The 27,424-nt window shown below is 34.2% G+C and overlaps 2 protein-coding genes across 2 annotated transcripts in view; one reads left to right on the forward strand and one right to left on the reverse strand.

The window, feature by feature from the left end:
- Positions 1-1,585: 1,585 nt before the first annotated feature.
- On the reverse strand, positions 1,586-7,106 carry LOC144451809 (protein unc-93 homolog A-like). The gene is made up of 4 exons (XM_078142712.1): positions 7,042-7,106; positions 4,248-5,386; positions 2,877-3,144; positions 1,586-1,830 (listed from the first exon to the last, which is right to left on the reverse strand). The coding sequence occupies exons 2-4, from the start codon at positions 5,322-5,324 to the stop codon at positions 1,586-1,588; spliced, it is 1,590 nt and encodes a 529-aa protein (XP_077998838.1). The 5' UTR covers positions 5,325-5,386; positions 7,042-7,106.
- A 2,959-nt stretch (positions 7,107-10,065) lies between these two features.
- The window catches only part of LOC144451131 (polyamine-transporting ATPase 13A3-like), a 44,749-nt gene continuing 27,390 nt past the window's right edge, over positions 10,066-27,424 (forward strand). Inside the window, exons 1-4 of the mRNA XM_078141903.1 lie at positions 10,066-10,164; positions 17,232-17,338; positions 24,298-24,465; positions 25,488-25,570. Of these exons, the coding sequence (XP_077998029.1) occupies positions 17,261-17,338; positions 24,298-24,465; positions 25,488-25,570 (329 nt within the window). The 5' untranslated portion in view covers positions 10,066-10,164; positions 17,232-17,260. The remainder of the gene's footprint in view (positions 10,165-17,231; positions 17,339-24,297; positions 24,466-25,487; positions 25,571-27,424) is intronic.

Raw genomic sequence — 27,424 nt, forward strand, 5'->3', positions numbered from 1 at the left:
GATACACCACTAATGCAGGTGAAATATTTATCAGCATTTTTTTAACGCTTTATCATGTCCAGACCCATCAGTTGGACATATGACACGACCGATTTCTATCAAACTTGGTACAAGGACAACACACTATGGCACACATATACATGTCGATTTATTTTGTGATACAATCGAATATTTCATTCTATCAACTGACAACCAATACTTTAATAGTGTTCATGTAAAGTATTTCACAATTTAATATAAATTGCCAAACACCACAAATCAAAATTCCATATGCAACAGATGATATAAATTAAACAGCTCTTTATGAATACTTTCAAAACCACTTGGACATATCAAGAGGCACCCTCAGTCAATGATACAAAACTTATTTAAGTTAAGGGTCCAAGTCTGTTCTTATCTTTTCCTATAAATTTTATATATTTTAAATCTCTTCAATATAATAGCTCACCTTGGAAGCCAATTCAAAGTAAATCTTTGTTGACAAGTACACAATATTTGGGTGGCATGTTTACAATTTTATGTAAATTTTTCACAAATGACATCTGACATTCTATTCAGGTGTCAAGGTCATGACAGTTGACAACCGAGTATTTTCTTGAATTATGATTATAAGTTTTCTTCTGTGCTTTTCCTCTCTTGCAGGATTTGGCTATGATAACATAACAAATAGTTATTTCATCTCTTTTGTTGTGGCTGGTGCAACCCTTGTGATGGCTGGATTAGTGATAATTATTCATGAGTGGGTACATCACAGATTGATGAAGCACAGACCACAAAGAAAGGATGAAACACAATCCATAAAAGATACAGCACAGTCCACAACTGATGAAGCACAGTTCACAAATGATGAAGCATGATCTATAATAGATGCAGCACAGTCCACAACTGATGAAGCACAGTCCACAAATGATGAAGCATGGTCTATGAAAGATACAGCACAGTCCACAAATGATGAAGCAGTCTATAAAAGATGCATCACGGGCCACAAATGATGACGCATGGTCTATGAAAGATACATCACGGTCCACAAATGATGACGCACAGTGCACATCTATGTAGTTGGTTCTGCTGTGCTCAAAATGAGCATAGTTTTTCCCAATTTTAATGATTGCAGATATTACATCATTCCCAACATTTTCCTTTTTTCAACCATCCAGGGGTCTGGGCAAACTGAACTGTGTGGGCACAGGTAGACATGCATGGGATCCAATCATATGTCTTTAAGTTATTCATAGTCTAGTTCCTATATAGTATCGTTGTGATTTATACCTTCTCTCACAGTCTAGTCAAAGTTGTTACTCTAGAAGTTTTGAGATGCATGAGATGCAATTTAAAATTCATCCACAGCTACCTACGTAGTCATTAACATCATGTCTTTGTTAGTCTATCACAAAATTCTAACCAATAACACAGTCCCTCATAAAGTTAATGTTTATTGGGGCAGTTTCGTAATGTGCAAATATGGTATATTTGTCAGCTCAGGATGCTACTTATACAGTGTTTACGTCACGATAGCAGCTGGGATTCACTGATTGGATGAACAACTTTGCTGTGGTCAGAAACCACAATTTGCATCCAGACTAAGTTACTTATTATCTTTCTCCTGACTGAGAATATCAGTACTGTTACTCCTTTGTTTACGATATTGAACTTCAACTATGACATACAGAATGATAGCCACAGGTTCCAGAAAAAGTAGTATATACAGTTTGGTAGATACACACATGAATAAACTCATTGCATAAGATAAAACTGCTCCACTTGAATAACAAAGATGAAAATTTGAAAAAGCTGCTGAAGACTTTTTCGGGAAAAGTACTCCAAAGAAAGCTGTAAAATGAATGGAAATTTAAAAAGATAAAATATAAATGCAAGTAATACTTATAGCTCCAGGGATAAAATAACACAAATGCAAGTAATTCTTACAGCTCCAGAGATAAGATAACACAAACGCAAGTAATACTTAGCTCCAGGGATAAGATAACACAAATGCAAGTAATACTTATAGCTCTAGGGATAAGATTACACAAATGCAAGTAATACTTATAGCTCCAGGGATAAGACTATACACAAATGCAAGTAATACTTATAGCTCCAGGGATAAGATAACACAAATGCAAGTAATACTTATAGCTCCAGGGATAAGATAACACAAATGCAAGTAATACTTATAGCTCCAGGGATAAGATTATACACAAATGCAAGTAATACTTATAGCTCCAGGGATAAGATAACACAAATGCAAATAATACTTATAGCTCCAGGGATAAGATTATACACAAATGCAAGTAATATTTATAGCTCCAGGGATAAGATTATACACAAATGCAAGTAATACTTATAGCTCCTGAGATAAAATAACACAAATGCAAGTAATACTTATAGCTCCAGGGATAAGATAACACAAATGCAAGTAATACTTATAGCTCCAGGAATAAAATAATACAAAATGCAAGTAATCCTTACAGCTCCAGAGATAAGATAACACAAATGCAAGTAATACTTATAGCTCCAGGAATAAAATAATACAAAATGCAAGTAATCCTTACAGCTCCAGAGATAAGATAACACAAAAGCAAGTAATACTTATAGCTCCAGAGATAAAATAACACAAATGCAAGTAATACTTATAGCTCCAGAGATAAAATAACACAAATGCAAGTAATACTTGTAGCTCCAGGGATAAGATTATACACAAATGCAAGTAATACTTATAGCTCCAGGGATAACATAACACAATTGCAAGTAATACTTATAGCTCCAGGGATAAGACTATACACAAATGCAAGTAATACTTATAGCTCCTGAGATAAGATAACACAAATGCAAGAACCTGCTGGGATTGATTGCCTTGGCTTATATAGGAGTATACTTACCTTGGCCTTGGGTATACGCAATAGCATCTTGAACTCCTAGCCCAGCTGAAAGAATAAAATACACCACCATGTGATTCTGATTTGGTTCCCATAGCAACATTGCAATAAGGACAACAACATCAATGACAACTCCAAACACCATGACTGCAATCCTACCAGTGTACTTCACAATCATGCCACAGGAAAGAGACATTATAACTTGACAAAGACCATGTGCTACACACACATAACCCACATACTCTATTCCAATGCCACATGTTACATACGACTGGAAAGAAAAAGAAATGCAAAATAAATTTTTAGACACATAAAATTACTGCGGACCCCTGCATGGGTGGATTTCAACTTTGTCCTCTCAACAAATGCTTAGACTTTTATATGAGAGGACAACAATGGAAATAAGTTGTTAAAACTTTTGTGTTATCCTCAGCAAAGGTATTCAGTGATGTATCTGTTTTGTCTTTTTTGTGAATGTGATAGTTGTATCGTATATCATGTTATATCATTTGCTCAATGACTCTGTATACTAAATTTAATTTCAAACCAACATGTGTTATTTTGAGATAATGATGGTAGACTGACAGATGGACAGATAGACAGACAGACAGATGCCTATTATCTCTTAAGCTACCCCTTTGTTAGCAATGCAATGATTTGATTTGATTTGGCAAAAAAATAATCAGAAAACCACAAACTACTATTTTACATTAAATTTCAATATGTAGCTCATAAACAGAGTCAAATATATTGAATAAACTAAAGTAAACTATACGAACAAGATGAAAGATTGTACATCAAAGAAAACCATCAAACACATTCCATTTTTTACACAGAAAATCATGATATAAGATACAAAGAGTTCACAAGAATTTTTTTTTTTTTTAAAAACGAAGTAAAATCTTCATGACCAAAAACGGTTACAACTGAACACACCTCAATGAACACTGTTGAATTGGTTGATATAAGAGTGAGGTGTTTCTCTCCTATCATGGTAAGAACATTTCAAAGTTGATGACAATAGTCTTAGACATTGTGCTTTACCTTGAGCTTATCTACTATGGTAGTAGTCTTGTAAAAAGACCTCAGGTGTTGGCCCTGAAGGTTGCCGAACAGGATGATTTAACAGTACACAGGGTGCACTTGCTATAAATGCCAACTATTGCACAGTTGGTGCAAAGTGGTATTTGGTTGCTTGAAATATCAGAAGAAAGCCCAAAGGTCTAGCAGCTAGACCAGTCTACTGGCAGTATATATGACACCACAATCATTGTCCTCCCTGGATGTAATCTAGTGTTGTGGCATCATAGATCCTCTGAGTCGAGTAGGAGGGATATCTATTGAAACTCGGTAACAGCTAATTTACTAACCTACCAAAGTAAAATCTCCTCTGATGACACCCATATGGAGTCCAGCAGACAAAATAATAGGTGAAACCAGCCATAGACGATAATCTTTCCACAAACGTATTGTTGCTGCAGCAGCTCCAAGGACAGGAACACTTTTCCGAACTTCCTTTTCTCTTGGTAATTTGTCCAGGAAAAACACAATAAGTAAAATAGCCAATGCACTTAATGTTGTATAGATGGCTAAAACAATCGCAGTGATACTCCTTGGTGGAGGATTACAATATGTTGTGATGTTGCCACTTGTTTCTTTACAGTCATTTGCACCACAAGTGTACATAGATTCTATCAATTCAGGAGCTGTGTGGTTATAGGTCAGTAATTTCTTATAAACAGTTGAAGATATTAGATTACCAGAAATACGTGCAAAATAAAACATTCCTGTAAAGGTGCCAAAGAATTTCCCTTGTACTGCATCTGCTGTGTCTTTGGTTACCTCAGAATGCATTCTAGCAATGGATGTGATGTATGTACTCTCAGATGTCCACATTGGTGCTGCAGCACAACCCTCTAAAAGTGCACCTGGAATAAGTGTATACCAGTGAGGGTAAAAGTTTAAGAGAATATAAATTGTATAACAAGACATACAAGAAGCCAGTGTCCATTTTGTGCCTAGGAGACGTATGACAAGAGCTGAGAAGAAGAGACTTGACACAATCATACCCAGATAGATTGTAAGAAGTGATGCCATTCCGAGGCCTTGTACACAATTAATACTACTTTGTAATGCCTCCAATCCAGCATATGCAGAAAAATTTAATAAAAATGCAGTACCTAGTAATAATAGATTCTTCCAATTACGCTGTTTGATTTCTTTGCATTGATGAGCTGTCCTATCAACAGATGGTATATCTTTAACCACTCCATTTTCAGAAGAGAAACCAACCACTGGATTTGAAGGAAGTAGTTTATGATCTTGGGGTAAACTGCATTCCTCATCAAGATCAGGTCCCTCATTAGGCTCCATGGCAACACTATCATCATTTTCATCATGAGTTGCCAAAGGAGCAACCATTTCTTGGAAAGTTCCTTTTTCACCTTGCATCTTGTTTCAGATTTTTCCTAGACTGTTTAGGTTTTCTTTGTGACAAATCCTGTTGCAGCATCCTAAAAAGTAAGAATTAAATGCATATTATCTCAAGTCAAACACACAAACAAAAAAATGAGATTTTTTTAACTGGATTATTGTCTACAAGCTTGTAGCAAACTTGCAACTTTTGTATCATTGGTTCTTAGATGTCAAAATATGAGTAAAAATGTCCAAACTTGCCATCAATCTTCACAATATTTCATAAATCCTGATTGTTCCACATAACAAAAGCCTGTGTCTCTGCCACTGATTCTGCAGTGCTCAAGATATCAAGTAATAAAGTTAAAACTTTCCCAATCTTTATTATTTTTCATGAATTATGTTTGAGGAAGTATAATTATATTATTCCCAATATTTTTCTTCATTCTGCCAGAAAATACTCATGACCCAAAGGGTTTGTCACTACTTGTCTAGTAGTTCCTAGTGACAAGGGCCCATTTATTGGTCACTTGTATTTTCCTTTGCTGAACAAAAGAAAAATATTGGGATATAATATCTAATTATTTTACATCATACTATAAATACTGAATTAAGGCAACATTTTTATGGAGCTGATAACCTAACTCTATCATCTTTTTTCTAAATTCTTTTATGAATTAAAATAAAAAATTCAATAATGGCACGACCTGTCACCTCCCCCACCCCCCACCCCCACACAAATTATATTTAAATAACACGTATTAATAATACAATTCAATATATTTAGGTAAACATGTAGTTGTATTTCAACATTTTTTTTTAGAACTTTGCCTATTAATATTCCTAGCCTATTTACGGTGCTTTACGCCGACGGTACATTCCGTAAATTTTGTTCAATCTCTTGTCTTGTCTTGTCTTGTCTTGTCTTATCTCTCATCACCATCGCCGTAAACAGGCTATATTCCTGGCAATATTTTTCTTTTTTATAAAACTCATCTACACTTCCACTCTTGAATATATGATGCGGTGTATTTTTATTACCTATTATGGTCTGCAGATATAATAAAACATGAAAAATCGCTGAAGTGGTAACACAACACTGCATGACGCGACGATTGTGAGTTGTAGCAACCCTCGCGAGATTTCCTATACTCGTGAATTTCGAGAACCCAAGCAAAAACATCAACAATCATGAAAACGAACGCATTTCTGTATATTAAAAAGCGATCAACGACGCCATTTTAACATAGATGGTTAGGTACTGCTTGCGAATCATAATATGAACGTAGCACGATGCATTTCATAGAAGTTTTGGAAAATATTATTTAAAATTTCGTAGGTATGTACACACGAGTTCGATCATTCTGTCGACTGCACTTGCAAAGGTCAATTTTTGCACCCGTCGATGTGTACATATATATATACCTTATATATAGCTTTCTCACATTGTATACTCTGACTCTGCTGTACAAGTTGTACCATAATATTAACCACTGGCACCTTCTCAGTATGCATGTTTTGCTTATTACATCTGTCGAGTTGTGTACATGTAAATTTGTAATCACAAGCTCTGGGAAATGATCGACGTCTTTGTATTAAAGTGTAAAACTGTAACCCAAGGTCGTGCAGTTTCGACCTCGAGTAACTACGTATTATGTACCACACATGTGGTACGGCCCAGTCGAAAGACTACGGCAACAAAAAGGATCGAGTAAACAAGAATACTGTTCAATGTAAAAACAATAATACCTACCCTCATCTGCGAATTTTCGAATGTTCACCGCTCCTTTACTTTCAACTCGGACGGCACATGTGTGACATACCACCCAGCAATGGATACATTCAGGCGACCTACATTTGTCCTTCTATCACGCTAACATTTGCCTAGGGGGTCTGATGACTGGTCTAGTCTGTATTATCACCACTATACATTGCAATTTTTCATTTACATGACGAGTGTGCTGCGCAATGTGATATGAAGTAAATTTTGGCTTTTGGCCGTGAGTAACTTGTCATTGATATATTTGCTTAACGATTTTAACCCCCCCCCCCCGATAAAATCAAGTACAATATGCGTTTTCAATATTGAGGTATAAGGTCATTTCTTCAAGTTCAAATGTAATTTCTCGAAGTTATTTAGCCACTGTAAACCCATATGTGTTCACAACTTTGAACCGTACTGCAAAACGGTTTATCAAATTGAAACTGTGTTGCATATTGCTACAGAACAAACTTTCAGTTATAGGTTTTTGTCAACGTCATATTAAGATTTACGATTTGTGGTCGAAGATGCAAGATTTTAAAATTGAGATACTATCTCATATCCAAGAATTATTAATGTGCGTTAACAATGTCGGAGATCTTGCTCGGCTAACAAGTGCCATATAAAAAAATATGAAACTTTGCGCGGTTCTCAAACCCCACAACGACAAATATATGTAAGGTTAAATTCAAACGACATCTCCAAATCAATTCCATTCACCACGTTATGAAGTTATCAATCACAGAAACATTGTCATGCGCAGTAGAACAATTCAATGACTTGAAACAAAAGAGAATTCTGGTGTGGATTGCATCCCGGTGGTAGTGGAGTTACTTATACGCCGGTATAACAATGCCAAGGTCATCTTTGCTTATCTCATTTTTCGCACTGAATATAGAATAATACAATACAATACAATACAATACAATACAATACGATACGATACGATACGATACGATACGATACGATACGATACGATACGACACGACACGACACGACACGACACGACACAATACAATACAATACAATACAATACAATACATCTTTATCCCAACGTGGGTAATTCTTTGTGCGGCAGTAGCAAAATAAAACCATACATGAAAAGATATTTAACAAGGTCACAATATACATTAAAATTCATACTGTAACAATAAATATCGTTCAAATACTAAGAGAAAGTCACAAATTAAAACAAAGGCAGACACATTAAAACAATGGAACAATGAGTTACTACTTATCATTCCTGAAACGGTTCAGTAAAGAAATTGCTTCAGAATGAAAGAATATTTAGCTCTGTTGGTTTTTGTCGTTGGAGCTCTATATAGCGCACCGACGTGACGGGATGGTAAAACTTCAAAGTCATGGTGAAGCGGCAATCTGATTAAAATCCGATGTAGATGCGGCTAATCGTTCATTGTCAAAGTTTGCAAAGAAGTACATCTTGAGTTGACAAGCGCTGATGCATGGATGATCCACGTGGATGAGCTTATAAAGATGACTCAGTGCTGCTAAAAATATACATGCTGCCCCATGCAGTCTGTTTCCCTTTGACGCCTTCGCTATATGTCTGTCCTCCATCACTCCCTTTAAATGTGTCTCTTGGAAAGATCTCCCCGACTATCTTCCATTTCTTTTTCTCTCACCCTCTCTTTTCTGTCAACCCCATCTCTCGCCGTGGCATGGGATTTTTCGAATAGTCATCATTTGTTAGAAATGGTCGTTGGTGGCGCCCTATACATTCTAAATACACGGCGGATTAAAGAAGATTCAGAGAAGATTGTCTCTTTCTCTATTCCGTGACGAGCAACCAATACTACACACGTGCACGTGGTTGGTATGTGCCATCGTTTATAGTAATACATACATATATGATCTAGATATGGTGCACGTCATTTTCTAGTAAAACTTTTAACATTCTCGACTTAATGTAAGAACTTGTTTACGTTTCTGTGCCGTTATTGAACAAGGACTTTGAAAGCGGCTTTCAAAAGGTTGTCGTAGTGGAGATCACATTTAGAAAATGGAAAGTGAACAACATAAAATCTACTAAAGGTAGAAACAGTTGCACACCTGTTACGCAACACAATTGACGCTGGAAGGGAACATTGAAAATAAATTCGCTAAAGATGCAGACAAAATCTGAATGCTTATACAATTTCATTATGGCATTGTCTAGATGATTCTTTAAACCAAAATATCCAAGATAGTAACACAGTGTACAATAGTCGCACACCAGTGATATAAAATGATCGTTTACCGATGTTCACTCCGGGGGTGTTTAGTTTAGTTCAGTTAGGGATAGGGTGTGCATATTGTTGACTGGCAGTAATATCAAATCATGACCAATTTGTGGGTTGTGGAGGGTCTATGGGTGAACGCTTCTATATAAAGAAGTCATAGTATAACGATTGGTTTCAAGAAAATTTTGAGCAAAACTGCTTTACTTTTTGGTGTCGGCTACAACGTAACTTGCTGTTCAATTGTTTTACACTTACAGATTGAAATACCGGCATTCCTGTCTATTACTTTGAAAACCTAGGATTAGGAACCCCCCCCCCCCCTCTCAACAACAATTCTTTAACTTATCCAAATATCCACAAGAAATGTAAACAGTAGGACTTATTATCACAGATATTATGATTATGACAGTTGTGCATTTATAACTTAAACATGCTTGCCAATGACGTCATTTACCAGACGACTAGTATGCTTGCAGTCGAGTCGGATCGAGTATTAAAGTTGGGACTCGATTCTGATTTTTTTCTCCAAAGTCAAATTCCGACAATCAGTCAAACAGGCTGAGCAATATGTAACATCTTATTTATTATTATCATATTCTGATAAAATTAACTTTACATCAGCCGATAGATTATCCAACTTTCCGCCTTTTCTCTTCTGACTTTTATTTGTAAAGTCACGTCACTTGCACTGCCTAGCCTACAAAGGGAAAAGCACAAGTTCATTGACCTTTTGCTTGAGTTAATAATGCACAAACAATTGAATGAGTATGGCTGACGTCCTTCGTGTTTCGTGTCAGGAAATACACTTCTCCTAGACGTGGCGTTTTATCATGAAATTATCGAGTGTGGAACTTTATAACGAACCTCCATTCAGGTGAGATCTCTGTCTTCCAATATTTTCACATAAAATGATATAAATTATCCAAAAGAGAGAGGAATTTCAGGCGGACATGATTTTGACGGATGCCATGGCCGATCTGTCCCTCCAATTGCCAACAAGTCAAAACGGTTCGTCAAAACAACAAATGAATGAAAATTTTGTGTATGTAGTCGTATTTTCATCATAAGCTCGGACAAATGTTCAAATATAGTTACTAATGTCCTAATTCTAGTCATCAGTACCTTGTGCCATTCCTTTGTCACTGATCCCATGGCTGGTATAACTTGTAATACCAGTGAGGGGAGTTGGTTGTTACTGTAATATTCTGTTTATTTATGGACGGCGATAAGCCGTTCATTCAATCAGTGTCACTCGCAGCTGCTTCAAACATAGCATAGTCACTCACGAGGGGTTGACGTGTACAAGTGTATTCCCTTGACATGCAAAGTCACCAACAAACATTAGCACTGATGTTTGTGCTAAGGACTTATATTAAATATTTACTCTGTGGTTTGCCTTTTCACGTACACGTAAAACCCACAGACACTCGAATCAATCTGTATGATTTTTTTCGCCGTACCTTCATATGTTCTCTTATTTACTATACATTTAAAAAAATTCATACAGATTGATTCGAGTGCCTGTGGTAAAACCCATCCAGTCTTTTCTGAGGTATTTCTGTTGTCAGGTGCTAACAACATGTAACGTCACCACAAAGGCGTCATACATACAATGTATCAGTGCATGCATAGAGAAATGTCAATTTATTGTTGGGGTGGATCTGTATACATGTAGATTTCACTTTCAGACATAAATGACAAGACACCTTTATATGAGTCAACCATTGTAAATTTCATTATATTTATAATTTAAGGCCTAAAAAATAATTGTTTGGTTCCAGTTACCCAACCCCACCTAGCTTTTCACTGCCGACCCTGAACTTTTTTTTATGTATTCGAGAGAGAAAAAAAATTGTGAAGTCTGACCAGAAATAGTGGATGCGGAAACTGACATCAACTTAAAAAGACAAAGTGAAACCATTCTTCCAATCTGTAATGGCTGTACATCTGATAGGAAGAAATAAACAACACAGAGATCATTTGAAAAGCAATGAAAAACCTGAAAAAAAAACCTGAACACAGAAAAAAAAATATAATAAAATAAAATAAAAACTCTACCTACCCCACCTATTCGAAAATTGAGCATAATCAGAACCACACAATTTTTTTATTAGGCCTAATATCAAACATCATTAGAAAATTGTTTTGTATTGTATTTGATTGTATTTTCACCATTGTGTATGAATATTAAATATCACTGACAATAGAGGTAGCATGGTGAAGGACATTATAAATTGGTGTGAGTTAAAGAGACATCATGTCCTGCCTCTTGAATAAAATAAACATAACCTCAATACATTTTTAAGTGATCAACATAACTCTTAGCAGGAAAGTATCAAAAAAGTTGCAAAATCTGAATATTAATTTTATAAAAATTAAATGAAACATACTAAAATGAAAGAGTGTTATTAAACACATGTATTCTCTTTCATACATGTAGATATTGTAACCTTCTTGTCATAGTCTACTGGCTACTCTAAAAACTAACTTCATTCCTGGAAGAAAAAGTTTAGTATAATTGTTTAATGAAATAAAAATTGAGAAAATGTTGATGCAAGACATTGATGTACTGGTATGTTGTGTTTTATCAACTAATGGTACATTTGTGTACAGATAATGTACTCATTTGATGATTTGTATGCATGTATAAAGTGATATCTTCAGTTTTGTATAATTATGTAATTCTACTAATTTTTATTAAAGTTAATTCATTGCTATGTTATACTCAGAAATATGCCTTTGACAAGCCATTAGTTCTTCTGACCAAGTGATTTTCCCTCAATTTCCCACACTGTTAATTAAACTTATATATAGATACACTTTTTGACATTTTTTTTACTTGCCTTTGCATAAAAGTTTTTTTCTTTAAATAATATACTTTCCACTTACCTCAATGTACATGTAGATACATTTTGTATTCTTTTCAGTATTTATCAACATTCCTTTTCTATGCCATGACTTGCGTAGTTTGGTTCCACATCTCCATCATCATAAATGACAGCCTCTTTTACCGCACTATCTAAAAGGGTCTTGATATTTCACAGTGTGATGGAAAAAATATCAGTTCTCGTTTGCAAGAATGCTTAATTCTGACTGTTGTCACTTTCACACAGCAACAACAATCAGAATTGAGTCTGATTCAGTCATGGACACGTAAGCACGGCAACACACACATCTTGTGTGATGTCATCATGATGGGTGAGAGGTGTCAACTATTTGCTATGTCTCTGCTCTTTATATCAACCACCCTGTCACATATTTGATACAGTGTGGCAGTATAGTATGATACAATGTTACATAGCTATCACAGTACACAGTAGTATGATACAATGTTACATAGCTATCACAGTACACAGTAGTATGATACAATGTTACATAGCTATCACAGTATACAGTAGTATGATACAATGTTACATAGCTATCACAGTATACAGTAGTATGATACAATGTTACACAGCTATCACCGAATACAGTAGTATGATACAATGTTACATACATGTAGCTATCACAGTATAGATGTGGTATGATGCAACATACACTGTAGCCTTTTTTTTATATCAGTATACATTTGTATACCTGATAGTGTGATACAATCTTTGAATGTAGCCACTTTTTGTATCCCAGTTATGGGATATCCATAGTGTTCAAGAATGAATTGATTTCCCATCATGCACAGCAAGAGCTAACATATCCCTTTTTAACACCTATCACATCCTTGACATTGACAAAGACAACGACACATACTAATGTATGAAACTTTACCTTCTACATACAGCATATTGAGTGCTATGTGCCTTACAGTGATATAAACAGTGATCCATAGTCCACATTATGACCAGTCTGTGCATGTAAAGTTAATTCATTCCAGTTTATCTCCCTCTATTCACAACTACAAGTCCAGCATAAAAAGACTATTATATGATTGGATTACTTCAAGTAATACTTTGTCTTTCAGTCACTGTGTGAAATAAATCATATTCTTTGTACATGCACCATATGCTTGGTACTGACAATAGTCACCACTGGTGGATATTTTTACCCTGAAAAGCAAAGATTTAATGACACAGGTGAAATCTGTTGTCAGTTAAAGTAGAAAACCATTAATTTAGACCACAGATGTGCCTCGGTGATGTTAATGCTGTACCTGTAAATAGAACATCGTAGTATTACTTTTCACTTCAATAGGGATGTGCTACCTTATATTTGAACAAGTAGTCAGTAACAACAGTTTAAAATTCACTTATGAGATTTTATCGCAATTTTTGCCCAGGACTATGGATCACTGTTTATATCACTGTACGGCACACAGTACTCAATATGCTATATTTGGAAGGTAAGGTTTCGTACATCATGTGTCAGTTTTCTTTGTCAAGGATGTGATAGGCGTTGAAAAGGGACACGTTGGCTCTTGCTGTAAATGATGGAAAATCAATTCATTCTTGTACACTGTTCTGTGGTGAAGTTTAGAATCTTGGTATCAGATGTGGAGAAATCTAGTGAACTTGAAAAAGTTTCACTATTCACTAAATTGTAATTTGTGCTTGTTGTAAGGCTTTCAAAATATGCATTTTGAACGTACATGTACAAAGTAGTATACATGTACACGTATCTACACAATGTAAATGTACATAGGTTGATGGACAGAAAGACTGTCATGTTGTACAAAGGTGATGGTGTATATACACCTACATGTACATGTACACCTAAGAATGTAATAAGCAGTTTTATATTCATACATTGTATATTTGACCATGCATTAGGCCCCCCAAAAAGAGAGAAATGTTTCTGGTCAGGACAGTTTGTCTAAAGTGGTGTGATGATGCGAATTTCTAAAAAAAAATAATTCTCAACAAACCTGTCACTCAATCTACTATTTATAGCAGTTACTGTTCTTTTTAGTACTTCAGAGCAAGTGTGTATGTGGGGCAGATGTCATTTGCTTGTTGGCTCTGCAGTTGTCTTCACTTAAGTAGGGAGGGTTATTTTTGTGTTTCTCCCCAGATCTGCAGACTGCATGTGCTGGACAAACACACACAAAAAAAAGACCGAAGCGAGGGTATTTAAGTGATGCACATGCTGACCAGAAACGATTCTTTCTTTCTTTCTTTTTTTTTTTTTTTTTTTTTTTTGGGGGGGGGGGGGGGCTTAATTTGGCATTTATCACACTGAACTGTGCATTTGATTACAACTACATTAGGCCTAAAAAAATTTTTTTGGTTCCTATTACCTAACCCCACCTAGTTTTCATTGACTACCCTAAACTTTTTTTGACATATATATTGGAGAAAAAAATAATTAAATCACGAAAATTGTGAAGTCTCACGAGAAATAGTGGATGCTGAAACTGACACCAACATAAAAAGACAATATAAAACTGTTCTTCCAATCTGTAATAGCTGTACATCTGATAGGAAGAAATATACAGACCATTTGGAAAACAATGGAAAAGCTGAACTAGACACTCACACATGAAAACAAAAATATGATAAAATAAAATTTGTTATCTACCTACCCCACCTATTCTAAAATTGAGCGTAATCGGAACCACACAATTTCTTTTATTAGGCCGTACATTTTTTGTACATTACACATGTACGTATATATTATGCAAATAAGTATATACATGGTATGCAAATTGACAATTATGAATGACTGGGTCATAGCAATGATTTAGATATCAAGCATTGAAGTCACACCATGTGTAGATTAACCGAGAAAATTTTTTCCAAAGATAAACGTATGGTAATACTGACTGATCTTGCAAATCCTAGAGAAATTTATGTACATGTATGTTAATTTCATTTACATGTAGATTATAATATTATGGTTAACTGTCACTCAGGAGGCTATAAACACAATCACATCACATTTGATTTGTACATAGTGAATGGTATGAATGGATAGACATATGACAGGGAGACGGACAGGGACAGAGTCAGACAGACAGACAGACAGACAGACAGACAGACAGACAGACAGACAGACAGACAGACAGACAGACAAAAGCAGACACACAGAGAAAGCAAGGAAGGAAGGAAAAACATTCATACACATGCACTTTTGCCAAAATTTTGCACCTACATGTAATGTATATCAATTTTTGAAATGCTTGCCAAGACAGTTTTATTTCTCGTTGTGTGACATTCAAATTAATTGTCTCTCTTTTTGGCTTCAAAAGTACACACACACACACACACACACACACACACACACACACACACACACACACACACACACACACACACACACACACACACACACACACACACACACACACACACACACATCCAAACATCTCATGTTTGGATTCAAATACTGTTTTGTACATGTACATGTTGTATGGTAGTAGTGTGTATGGTAACGTCAGTGCAGTAAGGTCATATCTGCTAATGTGCTATAGTATTACAATTGTATAGCAGATACATTTTGTACATGGATCATGATGTACAACCTTACTGCATTGATGCGACGATGTGTATACATACATGTGTATACACTTAATTCAAAAGAATAAGGATGTAATAAGTCATTACTCAGAGTTTCACGCTTCGAGCGATCATCAGACAAATACTATCCTTATTCTTTTGAATTAAGTCTATAATGCTCTGCTATTAATATTTGTATTGAGCACTGTTCTCTCCAGCGAGACACTCATATTCATATGTATACATGTGTATACATGTAGCCACAGAGGTCACCATGTCAAAAAAAAATTCGTTCTTAATTGTTTCTGTATTATTTTTATTGCATCTACTGACATACTTTACATAAAGTGCTCATTAAGCATTGCTCCAATTGTAGACCTTGGGTTCATTCCAAGGTTTATTCTCCAACCATCAACTCATGCATATATTATTATAATACTATATAGTCTTGTTATAAAAACAACAACGCTATTGTGAATTAGAAACCAGCATTTTTGTCCAGAGTGTGTTTACATCACTTGAACTAAAACACATCAGATGATTCTGTAAATGCTGTTGGGGATGGAACTAAACGATTTTGGTAAAATTAGCAATGGTGAAATGGGGGAGATGTCAAGCCGTGAATCTGGTTTGTCAGTATCTGATAGACCAGAGCCAATATATGACTGTGGTGTTACATGGATACTTCCACTTCTATCTAACTCTAACTCTTCTCTAAGTGAGTATAATCTACATGGTCTTACTTTCACCATTTAGATTACCGTGAGTAATATTTACAACCAAACCAGAGTGACTATCATGAGTTTCAATTAGGTGTTATAATCTTCTTTCCATCTCACACAACATTACCAATTACATCAGTGTTGCAACCTGAGGTATTTTTTGGGGTCATTTGATACACATTTTTTGGAGCTGACCCACAATTTTGAAAGTGATGGGTCATAGATGACCCACACTAAAATTGTATGCAAATATGTTTAGCAACATGACCACACCTATAGCAAAAGCCAAATGATCACATATATTGCATAGATAACAATAGGGTTGGATAACCAACTGAATAACCATTCAGCAAATAGCTAACATGGATCAGCATGTGGGTAAATATTTTAAACAACTGTACAGTTGTGCTACAATGCTATTGGCGCTTTTTTTGTAATGTCCCCCAAAAATTTATGATGACCCAGAAAAATGAAAGTCTTGGGACACTATGTCATGTATGGCCAACTCTTTCAAAAGGCTGGCTGCAACACTGTTACATGACATTGTACTTAAAATGAAATTGACATTGATATCATGCAGGTGTATAGAACTACACGTGTATACAAACAAACTACATGCAGGTCTATCAAGAGAAACTGCATGTAGTGATAAATATTTTTTCACTTTCTCAGGAATGGTCTTAACAAGGTAAGTTTTTCCTTTATAGGGAATGGCCCTGACGAGGAAATTTTGACAACTGTTGTAGGAACCTGTTTTGATATTTTACATGTTTGTTTGTTTGTATGTTCTACAGATAGCAGTACATCAAGGGAGATAGGAAAGATGAACTCCAAGAGAAATGGTTACAAGACTATGGAACAATGGACAATTGTCCTTAACAAAGGCAGTGAAGATGAACTGGTGGGTTAATGCATTGTATTGTATTATTGTATTGTATTGTATTATTGTATTGTATTGTATTGTATTGTATTGTATTGTATTGCAATATATCGTGCTGTGTTGTGCTGTATTGTATTGTATTGTATTATAGCAGTGTATTGTATTGTATTGTATCATATTATATCAGTGTATTGTATTGTATACATGTATCATATTGTTAATGTTATTGTATTATATTATATTATATGATACTGTTATTGTATTGTACTGATTATATTTTATTGTATGACACTAGTGTATTGTATTGTATTGTATTGTGTTGTGTCGTATTGTAGTGTATTGTATTGTATTGTATTGTATTCCCTTATTTTTGATATGATGTACTTATCAAATATACAGTACAGAAACTAAAGATACCATTGCGAAGGACATAACAAATTAGTGTGAGTTAATGAAACTAAATGTAACTGTTAAATCAAGTACCTGTCAATCTTCTTTTCATATGCAAATACTTGTACATAGACATACGGAAATGAAACCATATTAAACACACATCGCGTTAGAGTTCATGTCATTTTTTTCCTTTCAAATTTATTGTTGGAAAAAAATACAGTAACCAATTTTCAAAAAATAGTTTCAACCAAATGATGGAACTTACCATGAAGCTTCATAATGAGTAAAAAATATAAAATGACAAAATTTCGCATGAACATGCAACCTTCCATATGTTGAACCATAATTCTGGTGACCTGGGTAACTATTCTGTAAGGACACAACAAATTGCTACTAAATATAACTGTTAAATTGCAATTGTACATGTACATGTAATATATAACTTTCCATATGTTGAACCATAATTCTGGTGGTAACCTAGGTAACCAGACTGTGAGCTCCATCACTGAGTGCACTCCTGCTATCAATCAGTGTTTAGCTTATGGCGAATTTACTACATCATGGCGCCTACACATAAAGATTATCATAAGTTGTGTTCCTGTAGTTGTAAGGATGCCTGTGTTTCTTATTGTAATACCTCACAGCTGTAAATATGATGGGTCTGTGAATCAGTTAAAAATATAATAAAAAAGTATAAAACTGAATGATTATATAGGTACATTTTGTACATGTGAGCGATATTTGTAGTCTTGCTTTGAATTAGAAACATTTAAAGTCAGAAAGAAATTTTGAACCGTTTGTTTTATTAAAAGTCCCAAATTTCAGCAAATTACATGTATACAATAATTTTCTTTCAGATACATGTACATTCTTGTTGGCTTACAATTGAACAATCAGTGATGTAATTTTTTACTAATCCTGTCATAGGACAAAATAAAGAAATACAGGATTAGTTGGGTCAGAAGAAACATAGAAATAAGTACAGCCATCATAAGCTAATCACAACTACTAGAAGTCCTATCTTATGGCATTTATTGTCAACACAAATATCAAATTCATTTTATACGGGTCTGAAATTGTTTGTACAGCCCCAGAAATAACAACTGTGTGTATGAGTGTGGATGATATTTACATAATAATGTTTGTTAGTATAATTGGAATTCATGCTCATGCAATACATTATATATATGTACAGTGTACATGTACACATGTATGTACATGTATCATATTACAATTGAATAATACAATATCATATGTATCCCAAGAATGACATGCTTTGATGATTGTGCTGGTAACATACTTGTTAGGCTAGTTACTATACTATAGTCGTTCCCTATGATCTCTTTCTAACATACATGTATAGTTAAATGGACAAATTCTATCAAAACTCTAGCGAAATCTCTTGCTGCAGTGATACAAGGGTGAACAGTGCATATCAGTAGTAATCCATCACAAACTGACAGGTGATTGTAATTGTTTACTTCATTCAGTTTACTACAAACTTAACCTCCAGTTTGAGTATAAGTGATGTGAGGACAAGATAACATGATATTGTTTATATTAACACTCCAATAGAATAAACAATGGTTGTTGATGGTAAAGATGGAATTTTATTGAGACAATACATGTATCTCATTTCAGTGAAAATTAAATGCCTTGAAGACAAAGTATTTGACAGTAATGTATATACCGATTATATATTACCCTGGTAGTTGAGCCTTCAGTTCACTTATTGGTATTATAAATAGACACAAACTAAAACTACTGTCACAACATGTTGATACACTTGCCTGATGACCATGTGTAAACAGTATTGGTAAAATGTACCTTTTCATTGATTGTAAACTAAGAAGGTTGTATGACCAAATGTTGGTGTATCACTAGAAATTAGTGCATCAGTGGCATGTCAAATTGGCTTAGAGGGCACACTCACCATATAGTAAGAGATAAGGGAACACCAAATTTTGGTGTGTCACGAGAAATTGTGTGTGTCAGTGGCACATCAAATTGGCTTAGAGGGCACACTGATAGATACTACATGAATACAGTTATACACATACTTTGTGAATCATGTGTAATACAAAGATGGAATTACAGTGACCATATGGACTGTGGGTTGACTTATTTATCATACATTGTTAGTTTACACTGGTATAATCTACTCACTGAAACATGGTGGTTTTACTGAGTGACAACAATTTTACAAAATGCAAAAACCAGTGTTTTCATTTTGTTTAAAAAAACATTGGAGTAACTGGAAAATATTTTTTTATATTTTTGTATTGTTAACTGTATTTTTAAGTCGACATATGGATGAAGATTTGGTATTTATTTTAGATTTTTAATTTATAAAACAATGTTATCATGGCTTCCAACCTGAAAAATCAATGTGAAACAACATATACATGTACCAAGTCTTTGTTTGTAAATCAATACATTATGGGGTGACTCACAAGAAATACCTGTTTCTATCATACTGACACACAACAAGAAAATTTGGTTGTCATTAGAGGGCACACTGGTATCTATCATGTTACTGAAGTAGTAGCTTCTGTATAGCAGGAAATGTTTGCTTAAGACTTATTTTCGCTTTTTTTCACTGGAAAACAAAACTGCAGAAAATAAGCTATGTGGATAAAAGGACTTTTTGTACATGAACACAATGTATCAGTCGACTGGTAATTAGTGAAAATAAGTAGTGACTAAAATGCCTTAGTAACTAAAATGCCTTCTAGTACATGAACACAATATACCAGTCTGGTATGTATTAGTAAAAATAAGTATTTGAAAACTTAGCTGAAGACTATAAAATTGCACAATTTTCTCACATCAAAAATATCTAGGTTTAAAGTATTTTACCAAGGTTGACAAGACACATAATCCAGACCATAAAGTTCTTATTATATACACACACATGTAGCTCCTAAAAATTAATACTATAATAAATATTTCACATATTTTTGGTGACCATGTTTGATGAGAAAGTGAAGAAATAGAATAGCGATGGAAGCTAAGGCTGTATCATAAAGTGGGTTAAATAATGATATATACAAAAACTTTGACCTTTTTTAAAACAAATTTTGCTGTGTTGTGATACAGAAAATGACTACCTGAGTATTGCTCTTGTGATTTCTCCATAGCAACAAATAGGACATCACTTTAGTTTGTACATGTGGCTATGGTATGTATTTTTATGATGATTTTTAAAAAATTTTTTTACATTTTTATTTAAATAATACATGTATAGTGTACATAGTGTTTATGCTGAGGGCAGTAAGTAGGTAAAATCTACCTGGGTTCCCAAGTCATTTTACCAGGATTCCCTACCACTGTTTTTGTTAAGGGCAGTAAGTAGGTAAAATCTACCGAGGTTCCCAAGTCATTTTACCAGGGTTCCCTACCAGTGTTTTTGTTAAGGGCAGTAAGTAGGTAAAATCTACCGAGGTTCCCATGTCAATTTTACCCAGGTTTCCATACAAAATTATCATAGACTCTATGAGTAACACTGACTTTTCATTGTTTATGCTAAGGGTAGGAACCTTGGTATTCCAGAAAGGGGGAAAGTTTCTCCATAGAGTCAATGGTAATTTTGTTTGGGAACCCAGATAAAGTGACAAGGGAACCCTGGTAGATTTTACCTACCTACAAATGCACCTATCATCACCCGAGCTAAAACACTGTTTTTTTCCCCCTTTGCCCCTTTCTGTTACCAGCTTCCCAGCCTTAGCAAAAACACTGTTGTATATGTACATGCCCAGCCTCAGGAGAGCTTAATCTTCGCAATATGCACCAAAAGACATTAATTTTTATTATCATGTGCATGATAATATTAGCTACTAAGGAGAAGTAATTAAGTCATGGAAACTGTATAAAATAATTTATGATGTAATTATAGACTTTCAATTATCCTATTAATTGAGATATGATTCCCTGGAGCATTATATTTTATTCATATACTACTCAGAGAAATGTAGAAATTTTCTTTTGAAGCCATATAGTAGGATGAATGTTTTGTTGGAAAGTTTTTGACATGGTTTAGTATATTGGTGTTGACATGAGAGCCACAAACACTTCACCACTATGTTTTAGAATTGTTAATACTACAGTAGACATTACATGTACATTGTACTTTATATATAGTGGCCATCTTCATGAGGACTGGGTATTCATTTTATATTTTTGATTTATAAAAAAAAATCATTATGGCTTACCACTTGAAAAATCAGTGTGAAACAATATAGTCCAAGTATTTGTTTGTAGTAGTAGTAGTAGTAGTAGTAGTAGTAGTAGTAGTAGTAGTTTATTATAGTGACATGCAGATTTACAATAATTGACAATAAATATACGTATACAGATATACATCTGCCCAGCCCCTTCGGACTTATAAGTCACTTTTTTTCAAAACAGATTAAACAAATAGAACATCTATAAACTTATATACAATGTCATAGGAGAAAAGTACAAAGAACATATCTATGGCGATATTTATTGAAACAAAAATGTTTTCCTTCTCTCAAAAGCATTATACACATATATAGCTAAACGACGTGAACATCGTACATTAAGGAAGTTAAATTTTTCCTCAATATTTAAATCAACAAACGTATCAAAAAATTTACATCTGTGAACATAGTTAATGTAACTCAGTACATTGCAAAGAGCTATACAATATGTATGGCTGTACTAAGGTGATAAATCGTAGAGTGATGTGTAGGACTAGACTTTAACTGTTATGTTATGGACCACTAAAACTGGTGGTTTATGTGGATCACTTACTAAAAATAAATAAATTTCAAACCCTGACCAGTACATGTTGTAAACTGACCCCAGCTGAAAGTGATTCCTTAGTTTCGAACTGTCACACATTCTAGGAAATACAGCATGTTACCCAACCAGTATAAATTTTTAATAAATAGTGTACAAAGCAGTCTCCATATGCCATATGGTGCATTAAATATGGAATGAGTTTTTTAGAAAATAGAAAACAATCACATACAAAATATATCATATTACTCTCACTGAGAAAAACTACAATGTCTGCTTTGAAACAAACAAAAACATACAAAAATGATTCGAATTGAGCACTTCGAGTGAAAATATGAAAACTCAAAGAATACACATTACACATATACAGAATTTGACAAGAAATGATAAAGTACCATTAAATAATAAACATAAGGTGATTTGTATAATATGCTAAAAAAAATAATGGTAGAATTATGTACATGGTCTGCCTAATCGTCTGTTAAAATTTGAAGCAGCTTTTGGAATAAAAGAGTTATTAAAATATTATGTATGACAAACAGGAATGCAAAATATGCGTGCAGTTCAATACGTAGTCAACATGTGTGACATTTTGTACACAATACAGTATGTTGTTACTAGGCTGTGCTGTGTGGTATTAGTAGACTAAAGTACATATGTATGATGCATCACTTAAATAGTATGTATTACAAATACATTTGTGTACATATATTTCTCATGTGTCAGATGAACAGACATAGTTCTGATATGTTAGACACAAAAATGGTACTGATATGATCTGAGCTGAGCTGTCTCTTTCATCATCATCAATCTTGTATTCCTAAATTGATCTGACAGTTTGTTTACATTGCATTATGCACATTTGTTTGTTTTGTAGTGTTTAGTATTGTTTACATTACATTATGTTTGTTTTGTAGTGTTTAGTATCATAGTCCTGATCTGATATTTTGTTTACATTACATAATGTATATTTGTTTGTTTTGTTGTGTTTAGTATTGTTTACATTACACAATGTATATTTGTTTGTTTTGTTGTGTTTAGTATTGTTTACATTACATAATGTATATTTGTAGTGTTTAGTATCATATTCCTTATCTGACATTTTGTTTGTAGTACATTATGTATATTTGTTTGTTTTGTGGTATTTTGATATACATGTACATGTAATATCATAGCCCTATTGTAATCATGATAATTGCCCATGGAATTACCAAGTTCCAGTGTTACCACTGTTGTCAGGGTTACATGTATTTCTCATATATCAGAACTCTGCTTTCAATGCAAGTGGTATGACTAACCCCCACCCCACACTTTGACACTAACACTACAAGTCCTCTGTCCCAATGGTTGACTTTCATGACACCCCCACCCCCCGTGTGACACTGGACCCAGGAGTAGCATGCCAGGTTTCATCATTTAATGATGTTGTAGTGATATGATTGTAAGAGTGTCATTATGTTGAAAACTGTGTCGGTGAAGAGTTACTTATAAATGAAAACTTAGTACTGCACCAAATTGCTTGGATAAATCCTTCACAAAATTTAGGCATCTACATGTACAATGTACATGTTGTAGGTCATATAGTCAAAAACGTGAATAGAAATTTCCACATTTTATGCATGCATGTGTCTGTGTGTTTATTTGTCTGGTCAAAATGAATCACTGGGAGCAATTTCAAGCAACCCCCCCAAAAAAAAAAAAAAAAACAACAAACAAACAAAAAAAAAAAAAACAACAACAACAACAACAACAACAACAACTAAACCATGAAAAATCACTATTTCTTACCTATATCATTTTCATTATTGTCTTTTGATTTAAAGGAATGCACTGGTTATAAATTGAACAAGCTGAAGGAGTCATGCTGTTATTTCTTTGGTGTACTCACTGTGGGATTATTATTCCTAATCTTTCATTGGAAGCCTGAGTGGTCCTTAAAGGCTAGATACTCTAAATGTCCAATCAAATCGGCACAAGCGGTTTTACTGAAGGTAAGATAACTCCATTGATTGGTTGGTTTGAAGTATACTCAAACATGATTAGGTGGTTTGAAAAAATGAACTCCATTGATTGGTTGGTTTGAAGTATACTCAAACGTGATTAGTTGTTTTAAAAAATGAACCAGTACTGAATGCATATTAATGGGTCTGTTTGAACTCATGTAATTAGTGCGTCTGTTATCCATAGTCAACTAGTGTAAATAGGGACCTGGTAGGGCAGAGAATAACTTTTATTCTAAGTGCCACACTGGCTGCATGGATTGTTTGCTGCCCCAAAGAGTAGTCTGTGAGGTGTGTCATGACGGGGCGCCTTCACACATTGATCAACCCCTCTTAGATAGGAGGCCAATGAGGGTAGAATGAAACAACGTATCTTATAGTCTACCTAAAGAGTTGATGAAGTAGAAATATACAATATGCTGTTTTTGGTCTATACCAGGGTTAATCATTGTAAATTTTGTCTTGTATATCACCATGGCATTTTCATAAGATACAGGAGAAATGAAGTTGCCTTGGTGTTTCACCCATGGGACATGTTTTTAACACAAAGATAGACACTATTCAACTCTAACAGAAAAAAACACAGAGCAGGATCTTTTACCTCATCACGAAAAGTGATAAGCATTGCTATTCTTTCACATTGCGATAGAAATAGACTACTGCTGAAATCATTACACGTGGATTTGATGATTTTAATGGCTTCAATTGTTTACTTTCCAACTGATAATCAACATGGTAACTTGTCTACTTCTACATCCCCACTGTTCATAGAGCCTCTATAATTGTTTCTTTTGCTTTTGAAGTTGTCTGAGTGTGAGTGTTTGTATGTCTATGTCTATATCTATGTCTATGTCTATGTCTGTGTCTGTCTGTCTGTCTGTCTGTCTGTCTGTCTGTCTGTCTGTGTCTGTGTCTGTGTCTGTGTCTGTGTGTCTGTAAAAACGCTGTCTCATGAATGAAACACCAAATCATCTTCATTAATAGTTTTTTCTAATTTGACTCTTTGTTGGTAGAACATCAATGGTGAACAACATACAGAAGTTATATTGACTAAGTTAGTGGAAGAGGCTGGTTTGATCAGTATAGCTAATAATGGGTATGTACAAATGTATTATGGTCACTTGACATACTTACAGATATATCGTGTTTTGTCATTTCTCTTCGTTGTCACTATTTTAAATATATCCACAAAGATGAATGAAATATGCGAATTTGTCGAAGCAGCTTTATTTTGAAAAAAATGATATTTTTGTAGTGAGTGGATTAGTTCAGAACTTAAAACATTCGAAAGTCAGAAATTTCAACTCTTGTTCTTTGATTGTTAAAATTGAAACAACAGGTAAGTTGATATTTAAAGTGGCAAAATGGATGAGGATTGGGTATTTATTTTGGATGTTTAGTTTAAAAATCAATTTTATCATGGCGTCATACTTGAAAAATCAATATAAAACAACATATGCCAAGTCTGTGTTTGTAACTCAATAATTGCTAAATGATGTAAAATGTTTGTTATTGTGTACATACCGTGGTAACAAACTTTGTAGCATATTCTTTAGCTTTTTGCAATTATATAATGACTTACAAACACAGACTTGGTCAATGTTGTGTCACATTGATTTTTCAAGTAGGAAGCCATGATAAAATTGTTTTATAAATGAAAAAATCCCGAATAAATACCCAATCCTCATCACTCTGGCCACTTTAATAATCTTAGAGCCTAGTTGTTTATGCTACTGTGGAAGCTATGATTTATTTCCATTTGACGCTTTGCCAAGATCTACTGCACTATATTTCAACTCTGCTTTTGCATAATATGATATTATCACATTGATTGATGTGATGTGTCATAGTTCATGACAATGAGTAACACTGAAGTAAGGCACTTTCTCTATGTGTTACACTCATTTATAGCATTCATATCAAGTGTAAAAGTATACTCTTTCAATTGCTTTATTTACAAGCCTAGCATGTGGCCTTTCTAATGTGGTCAATTAGCAAATGAAACAGTATACTTTTACACTTGATATGGATGCTATAAACGATTGTGGTACATACAGAAAACACTTTATTTTGGTGTTATGGGTTGTATTAGCAAATGAAACAGTAAACTTTTACACTTGATATGGATGCTATAAATGATTGTGGTACATACAGAAAGTGCTTTACTTCTGTGTTATACTATAGGTTGTATTAGTAAATGTATTATGTATGATGTCCTTGCTCAGCAGGCTAGACGTTGTAATTATATAAATGTAAGCTTCACTTTATAATTTAGCTACTAACACAGATGTGGTTTCAGTATGTGTAATTTGTAAATGTGCATTTAATTTTCCCAAGCTTTGCTTATCATTAAAAATATCCAAATAGGATATACATGTAGTCCTAAAGGGGGCCATACAAATGGGTTTTGTGTGTCATCTGTCCACCTGTCTATTATAAGTAGTGTATCTCTTACATGCCAGGGCTGATTTTTCCAAATGTGGTACAAACCCAGGATCCTATGCGCGGCAATTGCTTATAACTTTTTAAGAGCTTATAAATTATTTAATTTTCCACTATAAAATGATTTGAATATGCAAATTTTCATTGATTTTCAAAGTCATATACATGTACAAATATATTTCAAAATCAGGTTTACTTTATGTCACAGATTACTCATATATAAGTGTGGAGATTTGGATAATTCATTTGCCATCACTTTTATTATGCATTCATAGAAAAATAAAAATTTTACACACAAATCAAATGCAAAATTTAATACAGGTTTACTCAGTGATAAGGTATGCATTTTATACAAACCTTTAGTTCAGCTTCTGTGATGTTTATTTTGCTTATAATGCTCTATTCCGGTTGTTTTCTAAAATTATATTTATTTTTATATTTATTTTCATTTTGTACAAAGAGGTCAATTGCCTAATGTACTGAATAAACTACCATTGATGTATGTTAA

This window comes from Glandiceps talaboti, chromosome 21 (assembly GCF_964340395.1).
Source record: "Glandiceps talaboti chromosome 21, keGlaTala1.1, whole genome shotgun sequence".
Taxonomy (NCBI): domain Eukaryota; kingdom Metazoa; phylum Hemichordata; class Enteropneusta; family Spengelidae; genus Glandiceps; species Glandiceps talaboti.